The sequence below is a fragment of the Symphalangus syndactylus genome, chromosome 14 (genome assembly GCF_028878055.3).
Source record: "Symphalangus syndactylus isolate Jambi chromosome 14, NHGRI_mSymSyn1-v2.1_pri, whole genome shotgun sequence".
Lineage (NCBI taxonomy): Eukaryota > Metazoa > Chordata > Mammalia > Primates > Hylobatidae > Symphalangus > Symphalangus syndactylus.
This window is the reverse complement of record NC_072436.2, coordinates 93,102,220-93,127,232: the sequence shown is the minus strand read 5'-3', so window position 1 is coordinate 93,127,232 and position 25,013 is coordinate 93,102,220. Positions and strand designations below refer to the sequence as shown.

Genomic DNA, 25,013 nt, shown 5'->3' with positions numbered 1-25,013 from the left:
TGGTTATTGAATACTCCACAATATATTAAGTCTAGATGTTATGGTACATGCATACACTTTCAGGCTGTTTTATACCCACTGTCACCAATACACATAAATGGGGGAGGAAAAGCTATGAAACTGTATAGGGCTGTATATATACTTGTCTCAGCTTAATGCAGGAAATTGTTTTAATTTCCAGCAGTTTTGTCTAAACTGTTCAAAAAAAAACTATGAACAGAGTTCAAATACAGGACTGTTTTGAAGAGACTTTCTAAAGTGTACTTTAAAACATAGTAGTTTTTTACCTTTCACAAAACTGAGTTACAAGAATACTTTTGTTTTACAGTGCATCCCTTCCTAGGAAGTCTCATTAAAACACTCACTTTTTCTAGGGGTGATTTTGAATGCTGCACAGGGAAGGGAAGGAAATAATAGTCTTAACTTTTCTTAAAGGATACCAGAAACATTGCTGGATATAATTTAAGATTAGTGTTTTCTCTTTCATAGAAAGAACGTACATACTGGGACATGAGTACAGTTACAGCAAGTCTAGGTGTGCTAACAAAACAGGGCACATTCAAGTACAATAAGATTTTGCTTGAAATTAAAAACAAACTACATGAGATTAAAGCATTAAAATCATATTTCTCAATCTGAATACATGTTAAAAAAAAAAAAGGAACGCAGAAGTGCTAGCTCACATTTTTACCATGTTACAAAAGCAATTGGTACCCATGTCCATAAAAGCAGCAACAAAGCTGCTTGTCTATTGAAGATTACTACTGCAAATTGGACTGCATTCAATGCTAGTTGTAAAAACACCAGCTTTTCAGAAGTTGGTATCTGTACAAAATTGCAGCTTATTTTCTTCACTTCTGTCCCTTCAAGTCTTTACACAGTAATGCTAAAACACCCAGCTTTGAGATCCTGAGTCAATATATTGCCACTTTCTTTTTGGTAGCTTGAGCTTCATAGTGTCAACTGACCTTGTGTATCCATTTTAATACAGTCTCTTCCTGTAGCATGGGCAAATATTTTAAATCTTCTTCCAAAAAAATGTTTTAAGTTATGATGTTACAATGGCAGGACTTTAGGGAAGGAATTCAGTTGTGCTGCAATGTATTAGATTCTATGGGTGGAGCAGAGTCATATAGTGTATCTGTATCATGTGTAGGCTCACCAGCTAATGTACAAGGATTAGACAGTGTTCCAGCACCACAGTCACAGAAAAACCTAAAGCAAAATGAAACCCAAATATTAGAAAAGTGAGGGGGAAAGTAATTGGGTAATATATCAAGCAAGTGTGCTACATACCTATCATGTCTAATAAACTCTACATCATGTCCCTGATGGCACTTCTTAATGCAGTTCACACATATGGCATTTCGATCTGTGGTGTTACAAGTATGACATCTAAAAAGCAAAAGCTTAAATTACTTTTCTCAAACATGTCATTAATGCAAAACATTCCATTCTGTTTATATATTACCCTATGACCTTTGGCTTTAAGAGGACCAAAACAAAATTCTTTGTGGCTCCAGCCCAGATTAATTCTGAAAAGGAACTTTAATGGAGTAAGTGATTTTCCTGTCGTCTGTGTCTTCTGAGGGAAGAGGAATGATTTCTAAGTTGTATAAAGGCAGTTCTTTCCACTTTAAAAGCCTCTCAAATCTTTCTGGGCTGAATCAATTGGGAGGAGTGAAGAGTCAAAACTGTCACGGTGATTGGGATATATCAAACACTTAACCCCGACATCTTTACCTTGAAATTTCTAGGAAAACAATACATTACACAACATGAGTTACATGACGTCAGTTACTGTAGTATTAGGTTTTTCCATAGTTATGGTCTTTGTTTTGTTTTGTAGAGACAGGGTCTCCCTATGTTGCCCAGGCTGGTTTAGAACTCCTGGGCTCAAGTGATCCTCCCACTTCAGCCTCTCAAAGTGCTAGGATTACAGGCATAAGCCACCACGACTACCCACAGTTATAAAATTGATTAAAAATTTGTTAGTTATAGTCTCAACACTGGCAAATAGCCAAAAATGCTAGGCATTAATTTAAAAAGGAAATCAGTCTTCCTCTTTCAGGACTCAAATATATTTCTAAGTTACCTGTAGAAATCATGCATGGGATAGCTGGTATAACTTGAAATTTTATATAAACATTGGCCTCTACTAACAGCCTTTTCTATGGCATCTTGATTGTTCATTATTTTGTTATCTGCAATAAAAAAGAATAAAAATCCAGAGGACTGTTAATATTTTAAAAATTAAAGATTATAGGATTATTCTAACAGAAGAGCCACTATTTTTAAGAGCTTTAAATGAAGCTAACCAATGAAATAATTGTAAGAAATCAGCTAAGAATAGAATTTTCCTTGTATAAGATACTCCAACCATTTAGAACCAAAGCTCTGTTTCTTTCAAAATCTATCTTAAAATGTTGCCAACTTGGAGAGTGACATAAGGAATCAAGCTATAAAACGGCTTCTGATTATCTTTCATAGCATATTGCATATATTTATAGGTATAACAGACTCCAACATACCTTTCATTGTCACATTAACACCAGATGCTAAAAATAAGCCTCCAAACCGGTTGTTAAAAATCTGATTGCCTTCTAGTGTTGCAGTTGCGTGATTTGTAATTTCAATACCTGAAGTAAAATTTACAAAGTAGATACATCACTTTATACTGCTTCTTAAAAACCTGAAATTAGCAAGCAAATGTAAACTGCTGCTTTTATAAAAGTACATTAACCCTCTTAATGTCTACTAAATAAAATGCAGATACTTATTTCAACCACTAACAGTAACATTCACTTATCAATGATTATGGTCAAAACCGCAATTAACTTTCTCACCAACCTAACTGTCTTAAAGTTTAAATACATGATACTTGGATTTCATTTGCATCCATTCTAACATCTGTGTTTCTGTTGCAGATTTAAATTGGTAAATTCATCTGAGGAATTCAATCTATCTGTATTCCTAGTGGTAATACAAGCCTGCATTTATTCTATCCCAATAAATGTTTCATAATCACGACTAAGCAATAAGAGCAATATTTCTTAGAAGTCCGGCTTAGAGTAGAAGAATCCAGAACTTGATTAGGTGCTCTTGTAAGTGAATGAATAAACGGGCATTCAGCCACTTCAGCACACTTTGCACATTTTAGTTAATAAGCAAAACAGAATGAATATACTACACATCAAATACTTTGCAGAACTATATATAAGCCACAGGTAAGAAAAGAAAATACAAACCTGCAGCAAATCCATCAAATATTCTGTTTTTCCTTAAGATTGGATGACTATTAGTGCTGATGAGAACACCTGCTTGAGCGTTCCTGAAAATATCATTTTCTTCAAGGAGACCTATAATAAAATATTTCCTTAGATTAAGGCTAATGCATATAACAGACTCTACTAACCTTTTTGGTGGTATTTAGGTTTGCTTTTAGTTTCTTATTTAACTGCATGGTAAAATTCCCAGGACTATTTTTTCAGCCAAAACCAAGGTTTATTAGTAATTCAGAGGTATTAAGGATCTAACAAACTTGCTAAAATGACAGGTAAGAGCATTCTAACCAATAGTCTGCCATCTCCATGACAGCAGGGACCATGTCTAAGTTTACTCACCACTTCATCTTCAGAGCCAGGTTCATAGTTGATTCTCAATGAGTATTGCTGAATTAAAGTTAATTCCTTTGAAATATTTCTAGAACCTTTGTATTCTCTTATTTTTAGTTTAGGCAAGCAAGCCCTTATTTCTGGCCTTTATTACTATAATCATTTCCTGATGAGTTTCCTTTATTCCAGTTTCATCTGCTGCATAGTTTCCAATCAGTTCACTGCAACTCTTATCATGCCTCTTTCTCTAACAAACTGCTTTCAGAATAAAGTTTGATATCACCTTGCCTTTCAAAATATCCCTCCAACCTACTTGTTTGTCTTAATGTGAGACATGGTTTTATTTCTGTAGACATTTAACCCCTCTGGTATTTCACATTATTGACCTAAACTTTCATCTGGATGAGTGGGAAAAATCTGACTCTGCGACTTCTTGGGGTCCTCCTTCTGTTCACTCTCTGGGTATTAATATTTCTGGGTTCTGTCCCTCATTTCCCTCTGCATACTCTTTGGGTGATCTTACATTTTGCAACTATTACATACACGCTGTTGCTTTTTTATTTTTGAGACAGTCTCACTCTGCCACCCAGGCTGGAGTGCAATGGTGCGATCTTGGCTCACTGCAACCCCTGCCTCCGGGTTCAAGCAATTCTGCTTCAGCCTCCCACGTAGCTGGGATTACAAGCACCTGCCACCACACCTGGCCTTTTTTTTTTTTTTTTTTTGTATTTTTAGGTTTCACCATGTTGGCCAGGCTGGTCTCAAAACTCCTGACCTCAAATGATCCACCCACCTGGGCCTCCCCAAAGTGCTGGGGTTACAGGCATGAGCCACTGAACCCGGCCACTGTTGCTAATTCTTAAATCTATTCCTTTAGCTTAGTATAATTAATCACATTCTGGTCATAACCAATTTGGATATTCCAGAAGACAACCTTGGATTCAATGTTTAAAAACTGACCTTACTAATGTTTTCCAGAAACCATTTCCTATATAACTCACCTCAGTGAAAAGGAGTCACCCAAATCAGAATCCTGATCATCCATATTTCACTTTTCTTTCAACCCCCATATTAAATCAATGACCCAGTCCTGTTGGTTCCACCCTTTTTATAGATACGGTCTTGCTATATTGCCTAGGCTGGTCTCTAACTCCAGACTCAAGTGATACTCCTGCCTTAGCCTCCGGAGCACCTGGAAGTACAGGTGTGAGCCACTGCCCAGCTGGTTCTGTCCTTTTAAGTATCATTAACATGTCCCACCACCCCCAACCTTTTCACACCCTTATGCTATCATTTTAGTTTAGGCTCTCATTATTTATTGCCTGACTTATTCCAAGTCCCTGTCTCTAATCTTGATTATTTCCACTAAACCTCAAGTGCTATTGCTAAGATGGAGTCCAAACTCCTTATTGCATATAGAAAACCTCATGATTTGGGCCTTGCCCCTTCCATAGCCTCAACTTTCTGTACCTCTTCCCTTTCAGTTTCCTCTAGACGCACTCCATCACACTATACATTTTATGGATGTAGTGCTGTTTTGATTTAGCGTATCTCTAGCATCTGTATCATAGTGGTTGGTACAGAGGTGTTAAATCAGTATTTAAAGAATAAAAGTGAAATAACATCTGGAATGGTCTGTTTGCCTCTCCCAAACCCATTTGCCAGTAAATATCTACTCATTTTTCAAAACACAGCTCAAAAGTGATTTGACTTGCACGAACCATTTCTCACCACCTTGCAAATAAACCATTCTGTATTGTGTGTCTTCACTATATTTTGTAAAAACTATCTGAGATATGTCACTTTACTGAATTACTAGATTATAAGCTCCTGGAGAGTCTGTCAATGGAATCATCACTGCTTGGCTGTAGTATTAAATTTTGTTCATTAAGTCTTGGTATGTTAGAGTAATAACTAGCTATTCTATGTAAGATAAGTACAAATGTTGGGTTATTGACATTTCAGGAACAGTGATTTGCATTTGGCAGCTCTGTGAATCTCTGTATACATGCATCTGTAAGGGGCAGGCACTATGGAACTTTTGCCTCAATGCAAAGTGAGTTGACCTTTATGAATACCAAACCAGGCACATTTTGGCTTCATTAATTCCACTCTCCAACAAACACAGTTGAAAACAGTTACAAAAGCAATACCCGTTTACTAAAGACATTTTCAAATATTTCAGGTCAATTAATTTCTCACACCTATTTCTATAACTTGACTTTGAAGTTTATTATAATCATATTACTATTCTGAATTTTAAAAGGTCCAGAGAATGTAAACAAATTCTATCTTTAAAAAGGCTTACTGACAACTGCAGACTCAAAGTGGCTACAAAAGGAAAAGTATTGTAAACATTTGTCTCTTAACTCTAGGCACTAATCTCCTAAACCAGCTCAACTTGATAAGGAAAAAGACTTGAGATTCACTCATTTATAACTTAGTTAGCAATGTCATTGATCATTAAAGATATGGAAGAATAATGGAAAACTGGATTTTTCACTAATGCAAAATTAACAACAATACCTCGACCCCCATTAAATATACAGATGCCACCATCTCTTCCATCATGGATTTTATTTCTTCTTAGTGTAGGATTACTATCTGTCTTAATCCAGACTCCAGCCATTGCATTGTCAAATATTTCATTGTCTTCTATACAGCCTAGACCTATAAATGCAAAAATGTAGGTTATCTAGAAGGTATATTTCTTTTTAATTTTTTTTTTTTTTTTTTTTTGAGACAGTCTTGCTCTGTTGCCAGGCTGGAGTGCAGTGGTGCGATCTCAGCTCACTGCAACCTCCGCTTCCCGGGTTCAAGTGATTCTCCTGCCTCAGCCTCCCAAGTAGCCGGGAATACAGGCGTGTGCCACCACATCCAACTAATTTTTGTAATATTTGGTAGAGACAGGGTTTCACCATGTTGGCCAGGCTGGTCTTAAACTCCTGATCTCGGGTGATCCACCCATCTCGGCCTCCCAAAGTGCTGGGATTACAGGCATGAGCCACCGTGCCTGGCCTAGAAGGTATATTTCTACAGTTTATTAACACAGAGAAAAAGATGACAGATTAAACCTACCAGAATTATAAACTAGAATTCCACCATTCTGTCCTCCCCAGATTTTGTTGCGTCTAATTTTGGGGTTGCTTCCAGTCCTGTAAATAGAATAGAAAATAATACCATTTCAATAGCTTCTACTCCCATATCTTCATGTTACGTGAGGTAAACAGTGGAGAAATCCACATAAGTCACGTAGTAAGAATTAACTAGACAATGGAGTCCAAGATGCCCTGAGAAGAAAGTGGTTTAATTTTGCTTAATCTTGTATTTCCCACAGAACATACTTTACTACAGATTATTACTGTAGAGTTTCCTAACATGTAAACTATATGGGGTTATATTAAGTGACTTATATATTCCCCTCATATGTAAAATGAAGGAATGAATTACAGGCATACCTTGGAGATAACTGCAGGTTCTGTTCCAGACCACCACAATAAAGAGAGTCGCGTGAATTTTTTGGTTTCTCAGTGTCTTTACATTATACTGTAGTCTATTAAGTATGCAATAGCATTACATAAAAAAAGCACATACCCTAACTTAAAAATACTTCATTGCTAAAAATGCTAATAACAATCTAAGTCTTCGGGGAGTTTTTTTTGTTTGTTTTTGTTTTTTTTTTGTTGTTTTTTTTTTTAAGAGATGAGGTCTTGCTCTGTCACCCAGGCTGGAGTTGCAGTGGCATGATCATAGCTCACTGCAGCCTGGAACTCTTGGGCTCAAGCAATCCTCCTGCCTAAGCCTCTCGAGTAGCTGGGACTACAGGTGCACGCCACCATGCCCAGTTAATTTTTGTATTTTTTGTAGAGATGGAGTTTTGCCATGTTGCCCAGGCTGTTCTCAAACTCCTGGGCTCAAGTGATCCACCTGTCTCAGTCTCCCAAAGTGCTGGGATTACAGGCATGATCTACTGCGCCTGACCAACTGGCAGTCTCTTAAAATAAGACAATTAGGTTTGCCACATAGATTGACTCTTCCTTTCACGGAAGATTTCTCTGTAGCATGCAATGTTGTTATAGCATTTTGCTCACAGTAGAATTTCTTTCAAAATTGTTGTCAATCCTTGCCAACCCTGCTACTACTTTATTAACGGCTCATGCAATATTCTAAATCCTTTGTTGTCATTTCAACCATGTTCACAGCATCTTCAACAGGAACAGACTCCAAGAAAAACCACTCTTTGCTCATCCATAAGAAGCAATTCCTCATCGCCCAAGTTTTATCATGAGGTTGCAGCAACTCAGTTACATCTTCAGGTTCCATTTTCTAATTCTACTTCTCTTGTTATTTCTACCACGTCTGGAATTAGTTCCTCCACCAAAGTCTTATACCCCTGAAGTCATCCATGAGGGTTGGAAGCAACTTCTTCCAAACTCCTGTTAATTTTTTTTTTATCCTGGCCATAAAAACATTTATTTTTGTATTTAGGTTTGATGAATGAACAGCCATGCAGAAATGTGATTAGACACAAAGGATTTGGCCTAATGGTGATGGACAGAGTTGGGAAACCCAACAAAGCCTCTCTGTACAATTCCCCTTCCCCTGGGTACCCCCCTCGGGAATGAGGATCTTCCAGGGACAAGGGAGAGAGTGACCTTGCTAGGTTTTATGGCTGGGTTTGAGAGAAAGGAATTCCAGTTTCTAAGACCTGCTTTGAGGAAAAGGAATTCTGGTTTCTGGGACTCAATTTGGGGGAGAAAAGAGGGCAGGAACCAGGAGGGAAGGACAAAGACCTGACTTCTGAGGCCTTCCAGTCTCCTCTGGGTCATAGTAGTCCACATGCCAAGGTGCCACACTTCGGGGTTTAATGAGCCCTGACAGCAGGTCCTTGCAGATTTCACAGGTAACTTGTGATCCAAGTAACTGCCTTTCAGTCTCCCAATTTCAGAGGACTTTAGCAAAGCCTGGTTGAAATTGGCCAAGTGTTAGAAGAACCTCTTCAAAGCTGAAATTCATTGAGTTCTTCAGCTGAGGGCGTAAGAATCCCAGATGTAAGGTTAGCAAGAGTTAGAAGTTCCGGAGTCTTCCCTGCATGCCCCAGCTCTTGAGCATCAACAGGCCAGAAGCTCACAATATCTGATCCTCCTGTGGCTCAGCAGGGATGTGTTTTAGAGCAGCATGTTCAGAATGAAACTGGCGCACGTCGTCAAGCCTTGAGGGCCTTTTGAAGTCATGCGTGGCCCAGACTGGCCTCATGGGAACACAGGTGCTCCAGCACTCGTAATGTGTTCAGGACTAGGTAGGGGGGAAACTTCAGCCCTGAAAACATCCCCCTGCTGTCTAGACCAGCCTGCCCCATGGCCAAGGGTGGTGAGAACTCTGGCCACCCCTTGGGTTGCACCTCTGCCAGTACTAGAATTTTGCCCTTCGTGGGCAGAAAAGCTCAACATTTGGCTCAGGGCATAACTGTAATTTTTTTTTTTTTTTTTTTTTTTTGAGACAGGGTCTCAGTCATCCAGGCTGGAGCACAGTCGTATGATCATAGCTCACTGCAGCCTCAACTTCCTGGGCTCAAGCGATCCTCCCACCTCAGCCTTTCGGGTAGCTGGGACCACAGGTGCATGCCACCATGCCTAGCTACTTTTTTCTATTTTTTACAGAGACAGGGTTTTGCTATGTTGCCCAAGCTGATCTTGAACTCCTGGCCTCAGGAGATCCTTCCACTTCAGCCTCCCAAAATGCTTGGATTACAGCACTTTTTCAGATCTCCTCCCAGGAATCATGAATGTTCTTAATGAAATCTGGAATGGTGAATCCTTTCCAAAGTTTTTCAATTTACTTTGCCCAGATCCATCAGAGGAATCACTATCTATCAATGACAACTACTGCTTTCTAAAAAGTATTTCTTACATACAAAAATTTAAAAATTGAAATTACTCCTTGATCCATGGACTGTGGGATGGATGCTGTATTAGCAGGCATGAAAACAACATTAATCTCCTTGTACATCTGCATCAGAATTCTTGGGTTACTGGGTGCATTGTCAATGAGCAGTAATATTTTGAAATATTTTTTCTGAGCACTAGGTCTCAATAGTGGACTTAACATATTCAGTAAACTGTACTGTAAATTCACGTGCTATCATCCATTTGTTGTTCCCTTTATAGCGCACAGGCAGAGTAGATTTAGAATAATTCTTAAGGGCCCTAGGGTTTTCAGAATGGTAAATGAGCACTGTCTGCAACTTAAAGTCATCAGCTGAACTAACCCTTAACAAGAGATCAGCTTGCCCTTTGAAGTCAGGCATTGACTTCTCCCCTCTAGCTATGAACGTCCTGGATGCATCTTCTTCCAATATAAAGCTATTGAGTCTACACTGAAATCTGTTTAGTGTAGCCACCTTCAACAATGATCTTAGCTGTATCTTCTGGGATAACTTTCTGTAGCTTCTATCTCAGCATTTGCTGCTTCACCTTGCACTTAGCTTTTTTTCTTAAACCTCATCAATCAACCTCTGCTAGCTTCAAACTTTTCTTGTGCAGCTTCTTCACCTCTTTCAGCCTTCATAGAACTGAAGAGAGTTGGGTCCTTCCTCTGGATTAGGAATTGGCTTAAGGGAATGCTGTGGCTGGTTTGTTCTTCTATCCACATCACTAAAATATTCTCCATATTAGCATAAGTCCATTTTTTGGTTACTATTTTATTTTGCTTTGAACCCTGAGAAACTAAGCAATAAGGTTGTTTTGCTTTGCTTTCTTATCATTCATGTGTTTACTGGAATAGCATTTTTAATTTCTTTCTAGGACTTTTCCTTTGCATTCACAACAAGAGGCCTAGCTTTTGGCCTATTCAGCCTTTTGACATACTTTCCTCACTAACCTTAATCATTTCTAGCTTTTGATTTAAAGTGAGAGATATGCAACTCTTCCTTTCACTTCAACACTTACAGAGGCCATTTGAGGATTACTAATTGGCCTAATTTCAATACTGTTGTGTCTCAGGCAATAGGGAAGCCTGAGGTGAGGGACAGAGATGGGAATGGCTGCTTGGTGGAACAGTCAGAACACACACGACATTTACAGATGAAGCTTGTTGTCTTGGGTGCAGTTAATGGTGTTCCAAAACAATTACAATAGTAACATCAAAGATCACTGATCAGGGTGGGTGTGGTGGCTCACGCCTGTGATCTCAGCACTTTGGGAGACCGAGGCGGGCAGATCACCTGAGGTCAGGAGTTTGAGACCAGCCTGACCAATCTGGAGAAACTCCGTCTCTACTAAAAATACAAAGTGAGCCGGGCGTGGTGGCACAAGCCTGTAATCCCAGCTACTTGGGAGGCTGAGGTTGCAGTGAGCTGAGATCGTGCCACTGCCCTCCGGCCTGGGCAACAAGAGTGAAACTCCGTCTCAAACAAACAAAAAGAAAAGGATCATTGATCAGAGATCACCATAACAGATATAATGATAATGAAAAAATCTGAAGTACTCTAAGAATTATAAAAAAGAGACAGAGACAGGAAGTGAGCACATGCTGCTGGAAAAAAATGGCAAAGAGATCTGCTCAACACAGTATTGCCACAAAACTTCAATTTGTGAAAAAACACAGTATCTGTGAAGCACAATAAACTGTAAAGTGTAATAAACAGAGGTAAGCCAGTATATGATCATTAGTACTGCTAGAATTCCAAAAACTTAAAATATTAGAGGGATATCAAAAACTATTAATTTTACAGAAATAGCATAAAACAGAAGCTTCATTTTATTGAGTGCCAATGATATGCCAGGCATAATGCACAAGTATTTTAATACAGACTTCCACTCTCCAAGTATGAAGGATCATATTGGCAGCTGATGTGACTCTCATAGCGGAAAGCAGAACAGTGGAAGTGAGCTCTTATGGCACATGTGCCACTGGCTTCTGTCCTCACCTAGACCAAGGAAAGCTACATTCTGACAATTTAAGTCAAGATTATTTTAAGAATGTGAATACAATAGGGGGATAAAGATTGGGCATTAAACAATAAGCAAATTTCTTCTACACACCCCACATACTTCTAACTCCCTCCCAAAAGAAAGCCAAATGTGAAAACATTTACCTTATCTGAACCCCTGAATACATATGATTATAGATATCATTGTCTTCTAGCACTCCATGTCCATTGTCATAAAAATAAACACCAACCTAAAATTAAAAAAAAAAAAAAAAAAAAAGCTTTTTCAAGGGACAAGTTTTTACAAAACAATATATTTCCCATCCGAGAGTCCAGGCTAATCCTACCTGCTTGCCACTGTGTATCCGGTTTCTTCTCAGTACTGGAGTGCTGCCAGTTGTCACCCAGACTCCAGCTAGAGTGTTACTATAAACTTCATTCTCTTCTATTACTCCTTGTCCCTTTTCATGCTAAATAAAAATTACACTGGTTATAATATATATCTTCTATAAGCAAGGCATTTATAGTCTGTTACCCCCTTTACAGACAGTTAAAAAATTTTCCATTTTTGTTTTTTCATCTGAGTAAGGAGGTAATGGCAACATTCTTTTTGTTTTGTTTTGTTTTGAAATGGAGTCTCGCTCTGTCGCCCAGGCTGGAGTGCAGTGGCACAATCTTGGCTCACTGCAACCTTCACCTCCCGGGTTCAAGCAATTCTCTGCCTCAGCTTCCCGAGTAGCTAGGATTACAGGCGTCCGCCACCACGCCTGGCTAATTTTTGTATTTTTAGTAGAGATGGCATTTCACCATCTTGGCCAGGGTGGTCTTGAACTCCTGACCTCGTGATCCACCCGCCTTGGCCTCCCAAAGTGCTGGGATTACAGGTGTGAGCCACCGCGCCCGGCCAACATTCTTTTTATGTAGCCTCTACCTGAGTTTTAAGCATTCAAAAAATTTTATACTGTTCTTTAAGTGGTTTTATACTTTTAATATCACAGTAAGAGTAGTAGTAGCATTCAAATTTTTCTTTAGCAAAAGAAATTAATTCACCCTAGGATGTGTAACAAACTGACGACCTCTCATTTAGTAATAAATTAACAGTTACTTCAAACCTATTTCTGGAGAAATCAATTCAAAATGATATGGCTTCATGTTCCCAAAACTTTTACTTTTAGCAGATAATTGAGGACATGTGCATCTCTAGAATCATAAATGAAAATTAAAAGTCATGCCTTGCATAAGGACCTTTTTGAAATTTCCTACATTTTCTTACTTGAATCAGTTGCAAAATTTTAGATACCATGAGTGAAGACGATTAATACACAGGTTTCGAAATTTTGAAAGTTAATTATATTTTAACATAAATTCAAGTGAAAAAGTGGCAGAACTTCAGAGACTCATACAGTAGTCATACTCGTAAAATTCTGGTGTAACAAACAGACTGCAAATGAACTGCTGCTGAGGTTAGCCCACATTGCCAATAATAAAGACTTTAATAAAAAGGTGTATCTCTTATGCCTAAATTTAGTCAGCTGCTGATTAAATTTTACATAATTAAACACAAATTTAAAATCAGAAGTCATTAAGATACTGGCAGGGAGAACAAGAACGTTATTTATTGTCTAGCTATCAAAGACAGTCACAAATTCACACTTCAAAAGTTGAATATGGCCTACCTAAAAGCTTAAGGAGAAACCCTTTATCCCCCTGGTTTTGATGCATGAGTTTATAGAACTATATACATTAACTTACCACATAAATCCCACCATGCTGGCCATCATGAATTTTGTTATGCCGAACAATTGGACAACTGTTTGTCCTAATTTGAATTCCTGCTAATGCATTGCCTATTTAAAAATAAAAGTTACAATGTCAACATTTGTGAGCCTAGGGAATACAATAAGGATTTTATATTAGGTAGTGGTTAAAATTCTTACACTAGAATTTTAGTGACCATTACAAGACAAAATTAAGAGAACTAGAAGTGTAAATAGATGCAGAGAGCTTCAGGCTGTATAGCATAGTTGTGCTATGCTATACTGTGCTATGCTATACTGTGCTATGCTATGCTATAGTTGTGGAGCCCAGCTGCCACATTTCAAATCCCAGGAATTCTACTTCTTGTGTGACCCTGAGTAAGTAATTTAACCTCTTTGTGCCTCTGTATACTGATCAGTAAGTATCTTTGTGCCTCTCTATCCTTATCAATATTTAATGGTATCAACCTCACAGTGTTGATGTGAATATTATATGACTTAACTCAGGTTAAGACGCTCTGCAGAGTGCCTACACTTAGTAAAGCTTTATGTAAGTATTAACCAGGTTAGAGTTACCAGAAGCGAAAGCCCAGGCACATATTGGTGTCTGGCACACAGATATCTACTGATTGTTTGCTGATTTAATGTTCCTAAAACTTTAATGAGGAATAAATATTTTCTTTCTGTAATTAGTACAAAGTACATTAAACTACCACAGAAACAATTAACTATTAAAAAACAGAGTGAAACTATGGAAACTGCAGATACTCCTTGGGACTAAGGTCTTATTTATATTTTCATTCCTGGTATCTGGCATAGTGCCTATGAATAAATATCACGGAATAATCTTTATTAAGAATTTAGGCCGGGCGTGGTGGCTCATACCTGTAATCCCAGCAATCTGGGAGGCTGAGGCTGAAACAGGCAGATCACTTGAGGCCAGGGGTTGAAGACCAGCCTGGCCAACATGGCAAAACTTGTCTCTATTAAAAATGCAAAAATGGCCGGGCACGGTGGCTCACGCCTGTAACCCCAGCAGTTTGGGAGACCGAGGCGGGCGGATCACAAGGTCAGGAGATGGAGATTATCCTGGCTAACACGGTGAAACCCCGTCTCTACTAAAAATACAAAAAATTAGCCGGGCGTGGTGGCGGGCGCCTGTAGTCCCAGCTACTTGGGAGGCAGAGGCAGGAGAATGGCATGAACCTGGGAGGTGGAGCTTACAGTGAGCTGAGATCGTGCCACTGCACTCCAGCCTGGGCGACAGAGTGAGACTCCGTCTCAAAAAAAAAAAAAAAAAAAAAAAAAAGCAAAATTGAGCCGGGCATAGTAACATGCACCTGTAATCCCAGCTACTCTGGAGGCTGAAGCATAAAAATCACTTGAACCTGGGAGGCAGGGGTTGCTGTGAGCTGAGATTGCATCACTGCACTCCAGCCCAGGCAACAGAGTGAGACTCTGTCTCAACAACGACGACGACAACAAAAATTAAAGGGCAGCGCATGAGACTCACACCTGCAATCCCAGAATTTTGGGAGACCAAGGCGGGAAGATCGCCTGAGGCTAGGAGTTCAAGACCAGCCTGGGCAACGTGGCAAAACCCAGCCTCTACAAATAAATGAGTGGGGCATGGTGGCACATGCTTGTAGTCCTAGCTACCAGGGAGGCTGAAGCAGGAAGATCGCTTTGAGCCTAGAAGTCTGAGGCTGCTGTGAGCCATGTTTGTGCCATTGCACTCCAGTCTGCACAAGAGAGTAAGACCTCAACTCTTTAAAAAAGAAAAAAATTAAAGAGCTGGATCAGTGCTTCCACTTGGGTAGTTTCAAAATGTTCCATCATTTTGCTAATATCAAGAAGACATACAAATCTGTAAGTTTTATAGAACAAAACCATATGCTTACCATAAATGTCATTTCCTTCAATAAGGCCTCGTCCATCACCAAAGATGTAAACTCCTCCTTGATTTCCATTAAATATAGAATTTCCCCTATAAGTATGTGAAATAAAAAAAAAGAAGACATCTATTCAGCCAAACTTACTTGTTTTGTACAACTGTAAGGCCCCTCATGGTCATATAACAAATTATGTAACTTCTAAGGCCTCAATTTCTTCGTTATTTCTAAGGCCTAAGACTTTGGAAAAGTTAGACTACTATTTGAGAGAACATATGTAGCATTCTTAAAAATTCCCCTCAAAACAGCTAATACATTCAAAACAATTTTTTAGCTGATCTAGAAACATTTGATGAATATTAACAAGATGGAAATCCCAAAATCTACTTCCATAAAGCCAATGGAAAATAAAATTTGACAATTAAAAATAATTCATAGTGTTTGATTAAATTATAATACCTCTGGTTCTACAATTTTGGCTTATTAAGGGAAAATGACAGCTTACAGTTTTCGACTTTTTGATAATTTTAGTCTTTCTGGTCAAGAATCTTTGAGATATTTTTCCTGAGTTATTCTATTTGCTAACTATCAGAAAAAAGAAGACAAAGTCCTTCAAGCTCCAAGGGGAGGTAACAGCCCTATTTACTCATCTATAATGCAGTTTAATGAATTTAAAATAAAAATCACAGCATTTGCAATTTTTCATAATATCACATATGGTTTATATCACTAACGAAAAAAAAAACACCAAAAAATAAATCTGCAACAGCTATGGCTCATTCAGATGCATAGACTTTAACTAGGAAAATCTATTTTATAGTAGTCAAATGTCTAACAAAAGCTTTTAGGAGTTAAAGCTCAGTATCTTGACTTTTAAGACAAACCTTTAAGTGAAAAAGTAATTTTCACCCATAATTATATGTAAATACCTTATTGTTGGGTCACTATTTGAGGTAATCCATACACCTGCAAAGTTGTTTGCATAGATTTTATTCTCTATGAATTGTCCTCTTCCTTTTTCATGGACATATATTCCTCCAGTCTGCCCATGGTGAATTTCACATCGAACCACTGTGGGGTTAGCATAGGCTTTTACTTCAAAGCCTGCTATCCTATTTCTGTGTATGTTGCAACTTTCAAAGTAACCCTGAAAAATACAGAAATTAAATCTGTAGGTAAAGGCTACTTTACAAAAAATGAAATGCCATTTAAAAAGCATTTCAATGCATATCTAAAAATTAAGTATTAGAAACATTTAAGGCTGGGCGTGGTGACTCACGCCTGTAATCCCAGCGCTTTGGGAGCCCTAGGAAGGTGGACCACCTGAGGTCAGGAGGAGACCAGCCTGGCCAACATGATGAAACCCCGTCTCTACTAAAAATACAAAAATTAGCTGGGTGAGGTGGCTCACACCTGTAATCCCAGCTACTTGGGAGGCTGAGGCAGGAGAATTGCTTGAACCCGGGAGTCAGAGGTTGCAGTGAGCCGAGATTGCGCCACTGCACTCCAGCCTGGGTGACAAGAGCGAAACTCCATCTCAAAACAAATTTAAAAAAAGTTTAAGAATAAAAAATAGGTATATACACTAAGCTTCAAGTAATAATCATGGAAAGAAAAAGATTTAAATGTTTTAATTTTTTTTTTTTTTAACAGACAAGGTCTCACTCTGTTGTCCAGGCTGGAGTATAGTGGCACAATCATAGCTCATGCAGCCTCAAACAATCCTCCCACCTCAGCCTCCTGAGTAGCTAGGACTATAGAAAGGCACACACCACCATGCCTGGCTAATGATTTAAATGTTTTAGCAAAACAAAGAGCTATACATCCTCTAATAAATCCAAGTACATTCAAAGGCATGAAGGAAAAACAGCAAAAGATCTATTCAATAAATGTAGATGAATACCATTAACTAGTAAGTATATATCCTTCAACAAAAGGTTAAAGTCATTAAGAATATAAACCCTGGCTGCCTTAAAAATGTCCCAACAAGTCAGCTTCTAAAAGTTGTGGCTGGGCCTCCCAGCGCTTTTGGAAGGCCAAGCGGGGAGGACTGCTTGAGCCCTACAGCTCGAGACCAGCCTGGGTAACATAGTGAGACGTCGTCTCTACAGAAAAAGTTAAAAACAAAATTAGCCAGGTGTGGTGGCATGTGCCTATAGGCCTAGTTACTAGGGAGGCTGAGGTGGGAGGATTGTTTGAGCCTGGGAGGTTGAGGCTGCAGTGAGCCGTAATCACACCATCGCACTCCAGCCTGGACAATAGAGTCTCAAAAATAAATAAAGGTTGACCAAAGAACACAATCAGAGTCTTAAAATAAGAGCAATTTTTAAAAAAAGTTCACCTTAGCCCATTAATAGAGAACTGGCTAAATACAATGTTTTTGAAAACTTACGTTCATCCTACACATGTTTAATGAAAAGAACAAGTTTTAAAGTAGTATACATTATGTATAATCTCAATTTTGTTTAAAGGGAATTTGAAGGATGGAACAAAAATGTGAGATGATTATGAGTGGTAGAATTATGGATAATTATGTCTTTCTTCATACTTTGAATTTCTTAAATTTCCTATATGATGGACATGTTTTACTTTTATAATGATAATGGAAGTCACCATAATTCTGATATCCTAAGGCCAAAGACTCAATGCAGACTGGATATTAAGAAAACACTGAATGTGCTTACTCTCTTTCCTCTTTAAAATCCTTTCAGCACTAAGTATTTTTCTCATGTTAGTTCCATGTATTTTGCCTTATATTATTTCTATATTTATATATGTCAATTTCTACCCCATCATAAGCTCCTGTCTGGACTATTCTAACTTCTAGAGCATGTATGTAAGACTTTACACACAGTAAGTACTCAAACAGGATTTGATGAATTTTTTGCCAAATTTAGTAGAGGATAAAAAGGGGATATTCTGAATACTCTAGTATACTACATGTTTAACTCTTCAAGAAAATAGACCTCCAAGAATAATATACAGAGTAGTTTTCAGACTTCATTTTCTAATAAAGAACAAATTATCTATAAATTATATCTCTACATTTGGATTATAATCTTATTCTTTTTTAAAACAAATCGGCCGGGCGCGGTGGCTCACGCTTGTAATCCCAGCACTTTGGGAGGCCGAAGCGGGCGGATCACGAGGTCAGGAGATCGAGACCACGGTGAAACCCCGTCTCTACTAAAAATACAAAAGATTAGCCGGGCGTGGTGGCGGGCGCCTGTAGTCCCAGCTACTCGGAGAGGCTGAGGCAGGAGAATGGCGTGAACCCGGGAGGCGGAGCTTGCAGTGAGCCGAGATTGCGCCACTGCACTCCAGCCTGGGTGACAGAGCGAGACTCCGTCTCAAAAAAAAAAAAAAAAAAAAAAAAAAAAAAAAAAACAAAAAAAAAAAAAACAAATCAGGAGCTATATAAAAGATAGCATCTTCAAATATAAAACTTCTTTCTTTGATTTTATACAGAATAAAATGAATACACACTGGGTGTATAAATACACTGTTACGGCAAAACTGACCATCAAAAAAACAAAAGAGGCTAGACAAAGAGACCTTAATACTAGACTAGTATTATTCACCATTTCAGATGTTTTCACCCATGAGGAGGGAGCACAATTAGTATAACTCTTAGTCTCTCTCTGCCAAGAGTTGAATGACACATCTGGTGGATTTTGTTTTTTCTTTTTTTCTTTCTTTTTTTTTTTTAGAGACAGGCTCTCACTCTGTTGTCTGGGTTGGAGTGCAAGGGTGCAATCACTTACTGAAGCCTCAACCTCCTGGGCTCAAACGATCCTCCCCACTCAACCTCCCAAGTAGCTGAGACCACGGGTGCATGGCACCAAGCCTGGTCAATTTTTGTTTTTAGTAGAGATGGAGTTTCATCATGTTGCCCAGGCTGGTCTCAAACTTTCAGCCTCAAGCAATCCTCCTGCCTTGGCCTCTCAAAGTGCTGGGATTACAGGTGTGAGCCACCATGCCAGGCCGACAAATCTGATTGGTAAACTTTTACAGAGCTGCAAGCAAAATTTGATTATCTCTGAATGCAGTGATCCAGTAAAAAAAAAATTGATATACACTGACTAAACAGTATTCAAATGCAAGGGATAATCTTTTTGTTTTCTTTAGGTTTTGATTTTACGGAGTTAAGAGACTCAACTAGATACACAAGTTTTTTTTGTTTGTTTTGTTTTGTTTTGTTTTTGAGAGGGAGTCTCGCCCTGTCACCCAGGCTGGAGTGCAGTGGCACGATCTCGGCTCACTGCAACCTCCACCTCCCGGGTTCACACCATTCTCCTGCCTTAGCCTCCCGAGTAGCTGGGACTACAGGCGCTGCCACCATGCCCAGCTAATTTTTTGTATTTTTAGTAGAGACAGGGTTTCACCAAGTTAGCCAGGATGGTCTCGATCTCCTAACCTCATGATCCACCTGCTTCGGCCTCCCAAAGTGCTGGGATTACAGGCGTGAGCCACCGCGCCCGGCCGATCCACAAGTTTTTTAAGGCAAATAGCAGCCCTCTCCCTCATTTCCTTTATCCAGAGGCCCCCACTTTTAACTCTTTTAGCTGATTCCTTTGATTCACCTCTATTTTATTAAGTAACACACTGTACTTAATCTTGACTTTCCAGTTTGAGGTATTATCCACTGACTTCTATTATGGGAGAGCAGAATTTAGCTCTCCTACCTCTCTATCCCCCACAATATATACTCACACATTGTATCCTTTCAGTGTAGTTTTACCTTAATTTTGGTTACATTAGTGTGCTATTCAGAGTTGAGCCATAAAATATGACTTCTTTGCCGCAGAACTTTTTAGATTTTTTTCTCCTTGGCTTAGCTTTCTAGTGACAACTCTATCCTAAACTTGTTGCTAGTTGTCCAAATCACCTCTTCTTTTTATTTTTTTGAGACAGAGTCTCACTCTGCTGCCCAGGATGGAGTGCAGTGGCCCAATCTTGGCTCACTGCAACCTCTGCCTCTCAAGTTCAAGCGATTCTCCTGCATCATCTCCTATAAATCACCTCTTAATACATTTACATTTGGTTTACCAATTTATCTTTCTAAACAGCTTTATCGGAGCTTTAACTTGCTCTAATCTGGTTGGCTGCCCTGGTCACAGGCATGCAGTCATTTACCACATTGTATTAGTAATTTAGGTTAAGGATTAAAAATGTCACTTAATTCCATCAAATATGGAGTTTATAATCTGTATCTTTTGTTTCAGAGTAACTTTCAAGAAAACAAAGCAGCAAAAAGTTTTCTTTTCTCAATGACCTTAAAATGAGAAGCCTCTACATTGGCACAACAATGATTTTACTACCTTTAGAAATGACAAAGATTGATTGACTTACAGTTTCATAATTTTGCAAGGAAACTTATCTTTATTATGGATTCAGCTAATGTAATTTTGCTTCAAGATTTTTTTTTTTTTTTTTTTTTTTTTTTTTTTTTTTTTTTTTTGAGACAGAGTCTCTGTTGCCCAGGCTGGAGTGCAGTGGTGCAATTTCGGCTCACTGCAACCTCTGCCTCCTGGGTTCAAGTGATTCTCCTGCCTCAGCCTCCCGAGGAGCTGGGACTTTTGGTGTGAGCCACTATGCCCAGCTAATTTTTGTATTTTTAGTAGAGATGGGGTTTCACTATGTTGGCCAGGCTGGTCTGGAACTCCTGACCTCAAGTGATCTGCTCGCCTCGGCTTCCTGAAGTGCTAGGATTATAGGCAAGAGCCACTGAACCCGGCCTGCTTCAAGATATATTTTAATAAAATGCAACTATTTTGTTAAGAGATATCTCTAGTACAAAATAAATCAATAATATAGAACTGTAAGAAATTAGAATTTAAAAAAATTTTTTTTTTTTTTTTGAGGTGGAGTTTCACAGTCTCCCAGGCTGGAGTGCAGTGTTGTGATGTTGGTTCACTGCAACCTCCAAATCCCAGGTTCAAGCAATTTTCATGCCTCAGCCTCCAAAGTAGCTGGGATTACAGGCGGATGCCACCATGCCCAGCTAATTTTTTTATTTTTAGTAGGGACGGGGTTTTGCCATGTTGGCCAGGCTGGTCTCGAACTCCTGGCCTCAAGTGATCCACCTGCCTTGGCCTCCCAAAGTGCTGCGATTACAGGGCTACCAAGCCCGGCCAAAAAAAATTTTTTAAGAAGACGGGAATCTCCCTGTCACCCAAGCTGGAGCTATCACAGCTCATTACAACCTTGAACTCCTGGGCTCAATCAATCCTCTTGCCTCAGCCTTCCAAGTAGCTAGGATTATAGGTGTGTGCCACCATGCCCAGCTAATTTTGAGAACATTTCTTTCGTAGAGATACGGTCTGTCTTGCCCAGGTTGATCTTGAGCTCCTGGGTTCATGCAGTCCTCATGCCTCAACCTCCCGAAGTGCTGGGATTACAGGTGTGAGCCACTGTGCCCAGCCTCTGCTTTGTTTTTTTAATGCAAACCACAAAAGTTCCAACATGTATAAATTTTCTAAAGTAAAAGATTCTTTATTAAACATGACAAAGTAGGCCAGGCACGGTGGATCTCTTGAAGTCAGGAGTTGTAGACCAGCCTGGCCAACATGGTGAAACCCTGTCTGTACTAAAAACACAAAAGTTAGCTGTGCATGCTGGCAGGCATCTGTACTCCCACCTACTCGGGAGACTGAAGCACAAGAATTGCTTGAAGCCTGGAAGGTGGAGGTTGCAGTGAGCCGCGACTGCACCACTGCACTCCAGCCTGGGTGACAGAGTGAGACTCTTGTCTCAAAAAAAAAAAAAAGACAAAATAAAAGGCATTCAAGAGTTTCACAAGAAACTCTCCAGATTAAGAAGAGAAAAATGCTATCTTCATTGAAATAAACTTCCACAACTCTAATCTATAACAACACTTACCAAATACTGTGAAATCTGGGTAAGAAAGAGGAGGGTGCTGGGAACTAACCAATGTTAGTACCTTAGACTTTCAATGAAGGGTAGTTTTCCCCAAGTAACTAAAGGCTATAATAAGCTTAGCTTATTATTATCTTCTAACCGAAGTGATGAAATCTAATGGCATGAATATGCCATGAATTTTTTTATTTTTTGGACAGAGTCTCACTCCTCTGTCGCCCAGGCTGGAGTGCAGTGGCATGATCTTGGGTCACTGCAACTCCCACCTCCCCACTTCAAGTGATTCTCATGCCTCAATCTCCTGAGAAGCTGGGATTACAGGCACACGCCACCACGAGGCAGCGTTTCACTGTGTTGGCCAGGCTGGTCTTGAACTCCTGGGCTCAAGTGATCTGCCTACCTTGTCCTCCCAAAGTGTTAGGATTACAGGCGTGACCCACCACACCCGGCCTCAAAACATTTTATAGCAATTTGGCATTGCTATGACATTTTATTTATTTATTTATTTATTGAGACAGAGTCTTGCTCTGTCGCCCAGGCTGCACTGCAGTGGCACGATCTTGGCTCACTGCAACCTCTGCCTCCTGGATTCAAGTGATTCTCTTGCCTTAGCCTCTCGAGTAGCTGGGACTTGAGGCGTGCGCCAACATGCCCGGCTAATTTATGTATTTTTAGTAGAGACAGGGTTTCACCATGTTGGCCAGGTTGTTCTCAAATTCCTGACCTCAGGTGATCTGCCTGCTCGGTCACCCAAAGTGCTGGGATTATAGGCATGAGCCACCACGCCTGGCCTGCTATGACATTTTAATCTTATCTTACAAAAGTAACAACTCTGCACTGAACTGAATATTAAACAAACAAAAGACAATTGGAGAACTGTGAACATTAACAGAAAATTTGATGATATTAAGGAATTATTCCTGATTATTGAGGAGTGGATTAGCACTGTGGTTATGTGAAAGCAAAAAAAAACACCCATCTTTTAAAGACACATGGTAAAATATTTACAAGAGATGATGAAGTCTGGTATTTACTTCAAAATAATCCAGAGTGTAAAGAAGGTAGTAAAACGTATGAGGTATAGATTAAACAAAATTGGCCATGAAATGATAGTTGTTGAAGGCAGACAATTGGTACCTGGAGAGTCATTATACTATTCTCTCTACTTCAGTGTATGTTAGAAATATTTCATTAAAAAATATAAAAATTAGAGGCAAGACCCACACTGGAAGCAAAATAATAACAGAAAAACAAACAAAACTATGGAGACGTGGTAAGGAACACAGATTTGAGGAACTCACACAACATTAAACAGGACAGAACACAGCAATATAAATAACAAGAAAGATAGCTAACTTTCTAAAGAAAGGAACATATGGAACAGAAAAATAGTAAAACAATACAACATCAGCAAAAGCCAAAATCTGGATACTGAGGTAGAAGAGCAATCTTTCAAGCAAAGAAGAAAGAAAAAAAACCCAGTGTGATCTCAGAGTTCTCAGCCATGCTCAATGCTAGAATAGAAAAATGTCTACAGAATCGTGAGGGAAAAAAATAAACTCAGCTAAGTTAAAAAGCAATGGATAGGGATTCTCACATAGCAAGAATTCAAGCTACAATACCCATAAGCCTTTCTTTAAAAAAAAAACAAACAAAAAATGGCTGGATGACAAAACCTAGCCACACCAAGAATGAATCAAAATTTAAATTCAAGAATGGAGAAACCATGATAAAAGAACTAATGATAAATAAATACAGAATAAATATAGACCAGTAACTGTAGGAATGCAAATATTTTAAACCTTTGCAAAATAAAAATAAAAATGATGGGGTGGAGATAGATTGAAATACTTCATAAATCTTAAAATGTATAAATCTCATTAATCTTTAATGGAAATATCTATCTACAGCATTGCCTAGACTTATTTTTAAAAATGCTGTAATATTTACAAGCCCAAATCTATTCTTTAAAATGGTATAAGGAGCGTGTGTGTGATGGAGTAACTTACTATGTGAACTTTCATAAGGGACCATCCCATCACCAGAGGTCTTTCAAAAATGAACTTGGCCAGGCGTGGTGGCTCACGCCTGAAATCCCATGCAATGGCACGCATCTTACATCTTGGCTCACTGCAACCTCTGTCTCCTGGGCTCAAGTGATCCTCCTGTCTCAGCCCCCCAAGTAGCTGGGATTACAGGTGTGAGCCACCATGCCCAGCTAATTTTTGTATTTTTTGTAGAGACGGAGTTTCACCATGTTGTCCAGGCTGGTTTTGAATTCCTGAGCCCAAACGATCCAACTGCCTTGGCCTCCCAAAGTGCTGGGATTACAGGTGTGAGCCATTGCACTTGGTCATAGTCTAGTTTAGTTTAAAAAAAGAGCTCTGCCTTGGCCAGGCGCGGTGGCTCATGCCTGTAATCCCAGGACTTTGGGAGGCCGAGGCAGGTGTATCACTTGAGGCCAGGAGTTCAAGACCAGCCTGACCAACATGGTGAAACGCTGTTTCTACTAAAAATACAAAATTAGGCAGGCGTGGTGGTGCATGCCTATAATCCCAGCTACTTGGAAGGCTGAGACAGGAGAATCACTTGAACCAGGAGGTGGAGGTTGCAGTGAGCCAAGATCACACCACTGCCATTGCCTGGGCAACAAGGGTGAAACTCGGTCTCAAAAAAAAAAAAAAAAAAAAGAACAATGAAAATAAAAAATTTTCTTTGTCATTGAAAATTTGTATATATGAATCCAACATTCCTAGGATTGCTTAACATTGTATAATAGGCAACAAAACCTCACCATAATCCTATTTGCTACAATGTGATGACCCTCTCTCCCATCTCGGACTCCGCAACAGAAAATTTTACCAATGCTGTATTAGGACTTGAAAATTACCTCAAGGAAAATTTGACATTAAATGAAAAAAAATCTGAAAAGACATTCAAA

The 25,013-nt window shown here is 39.2% G+C and overlaps 1 protein-coding gene across 3 annotated transcripts in view; it reads right to left on the bottom strand.

Annotated features, from left to right (window-relative positions):
* Positions 1–1,070: 1,070 nt before the first annotated feature.
* FBXO11 (F-box protein 11) overlaps positions 1,071–25,013 on the bottom strand; it is a 101,182-nt gene continuing 77,239 nt past the window's right edge. For all 3 annotated transcript variants that reach the window (XM_055240857.2, XM_055240856.2, XM_055240859.1), the window contains exons 12-23: positions 16,123–16,340; positions 15,203–15,288; positions 13,297–13,391; positions 11,892–12,014; positions 11,710–11,795; positions 6,693–6,769; positions 6,141–6,284; positions 3,249–3,359; positions 2,532–2,639; positions 2,096–2,204; positions 1,297–1,395; positions 1,071–1,215 (exon numbers count right to left, since the gene is read on the bottom strand). In XM_055240857.2, the coding sequence (XP_055096832.1) occupies positions 1,086–1,215; positions 1,297–1,395; positions 2,096–2,204; positions 2,532–2,639; positions 3,249–3,359; positions 6,141–6,284; positions 6,693–6,769; positions 11,710–11,795; positions 11,892–12,014; positions 13,297–13,391; positions 15,203–15,288; positions 16,123–16,340 (1,386 nt within the window). In that variant the 3' untranslated portion in view covers positions 1,071–1,085. The remainder of the gene's footprint in view (positions 1,216–1,296; positions 1,396–2,095; positions 2,205–2,531; positions 2,640–3,248; positions 3,360–6,140; positions 6,285–6,692; positions 6,770–11,709; positions 11,796–11,891; positions 12,015–13,296; positions 13,392–15,202; positions 15,289–16,122; positions 16,341–25,013) is intronic.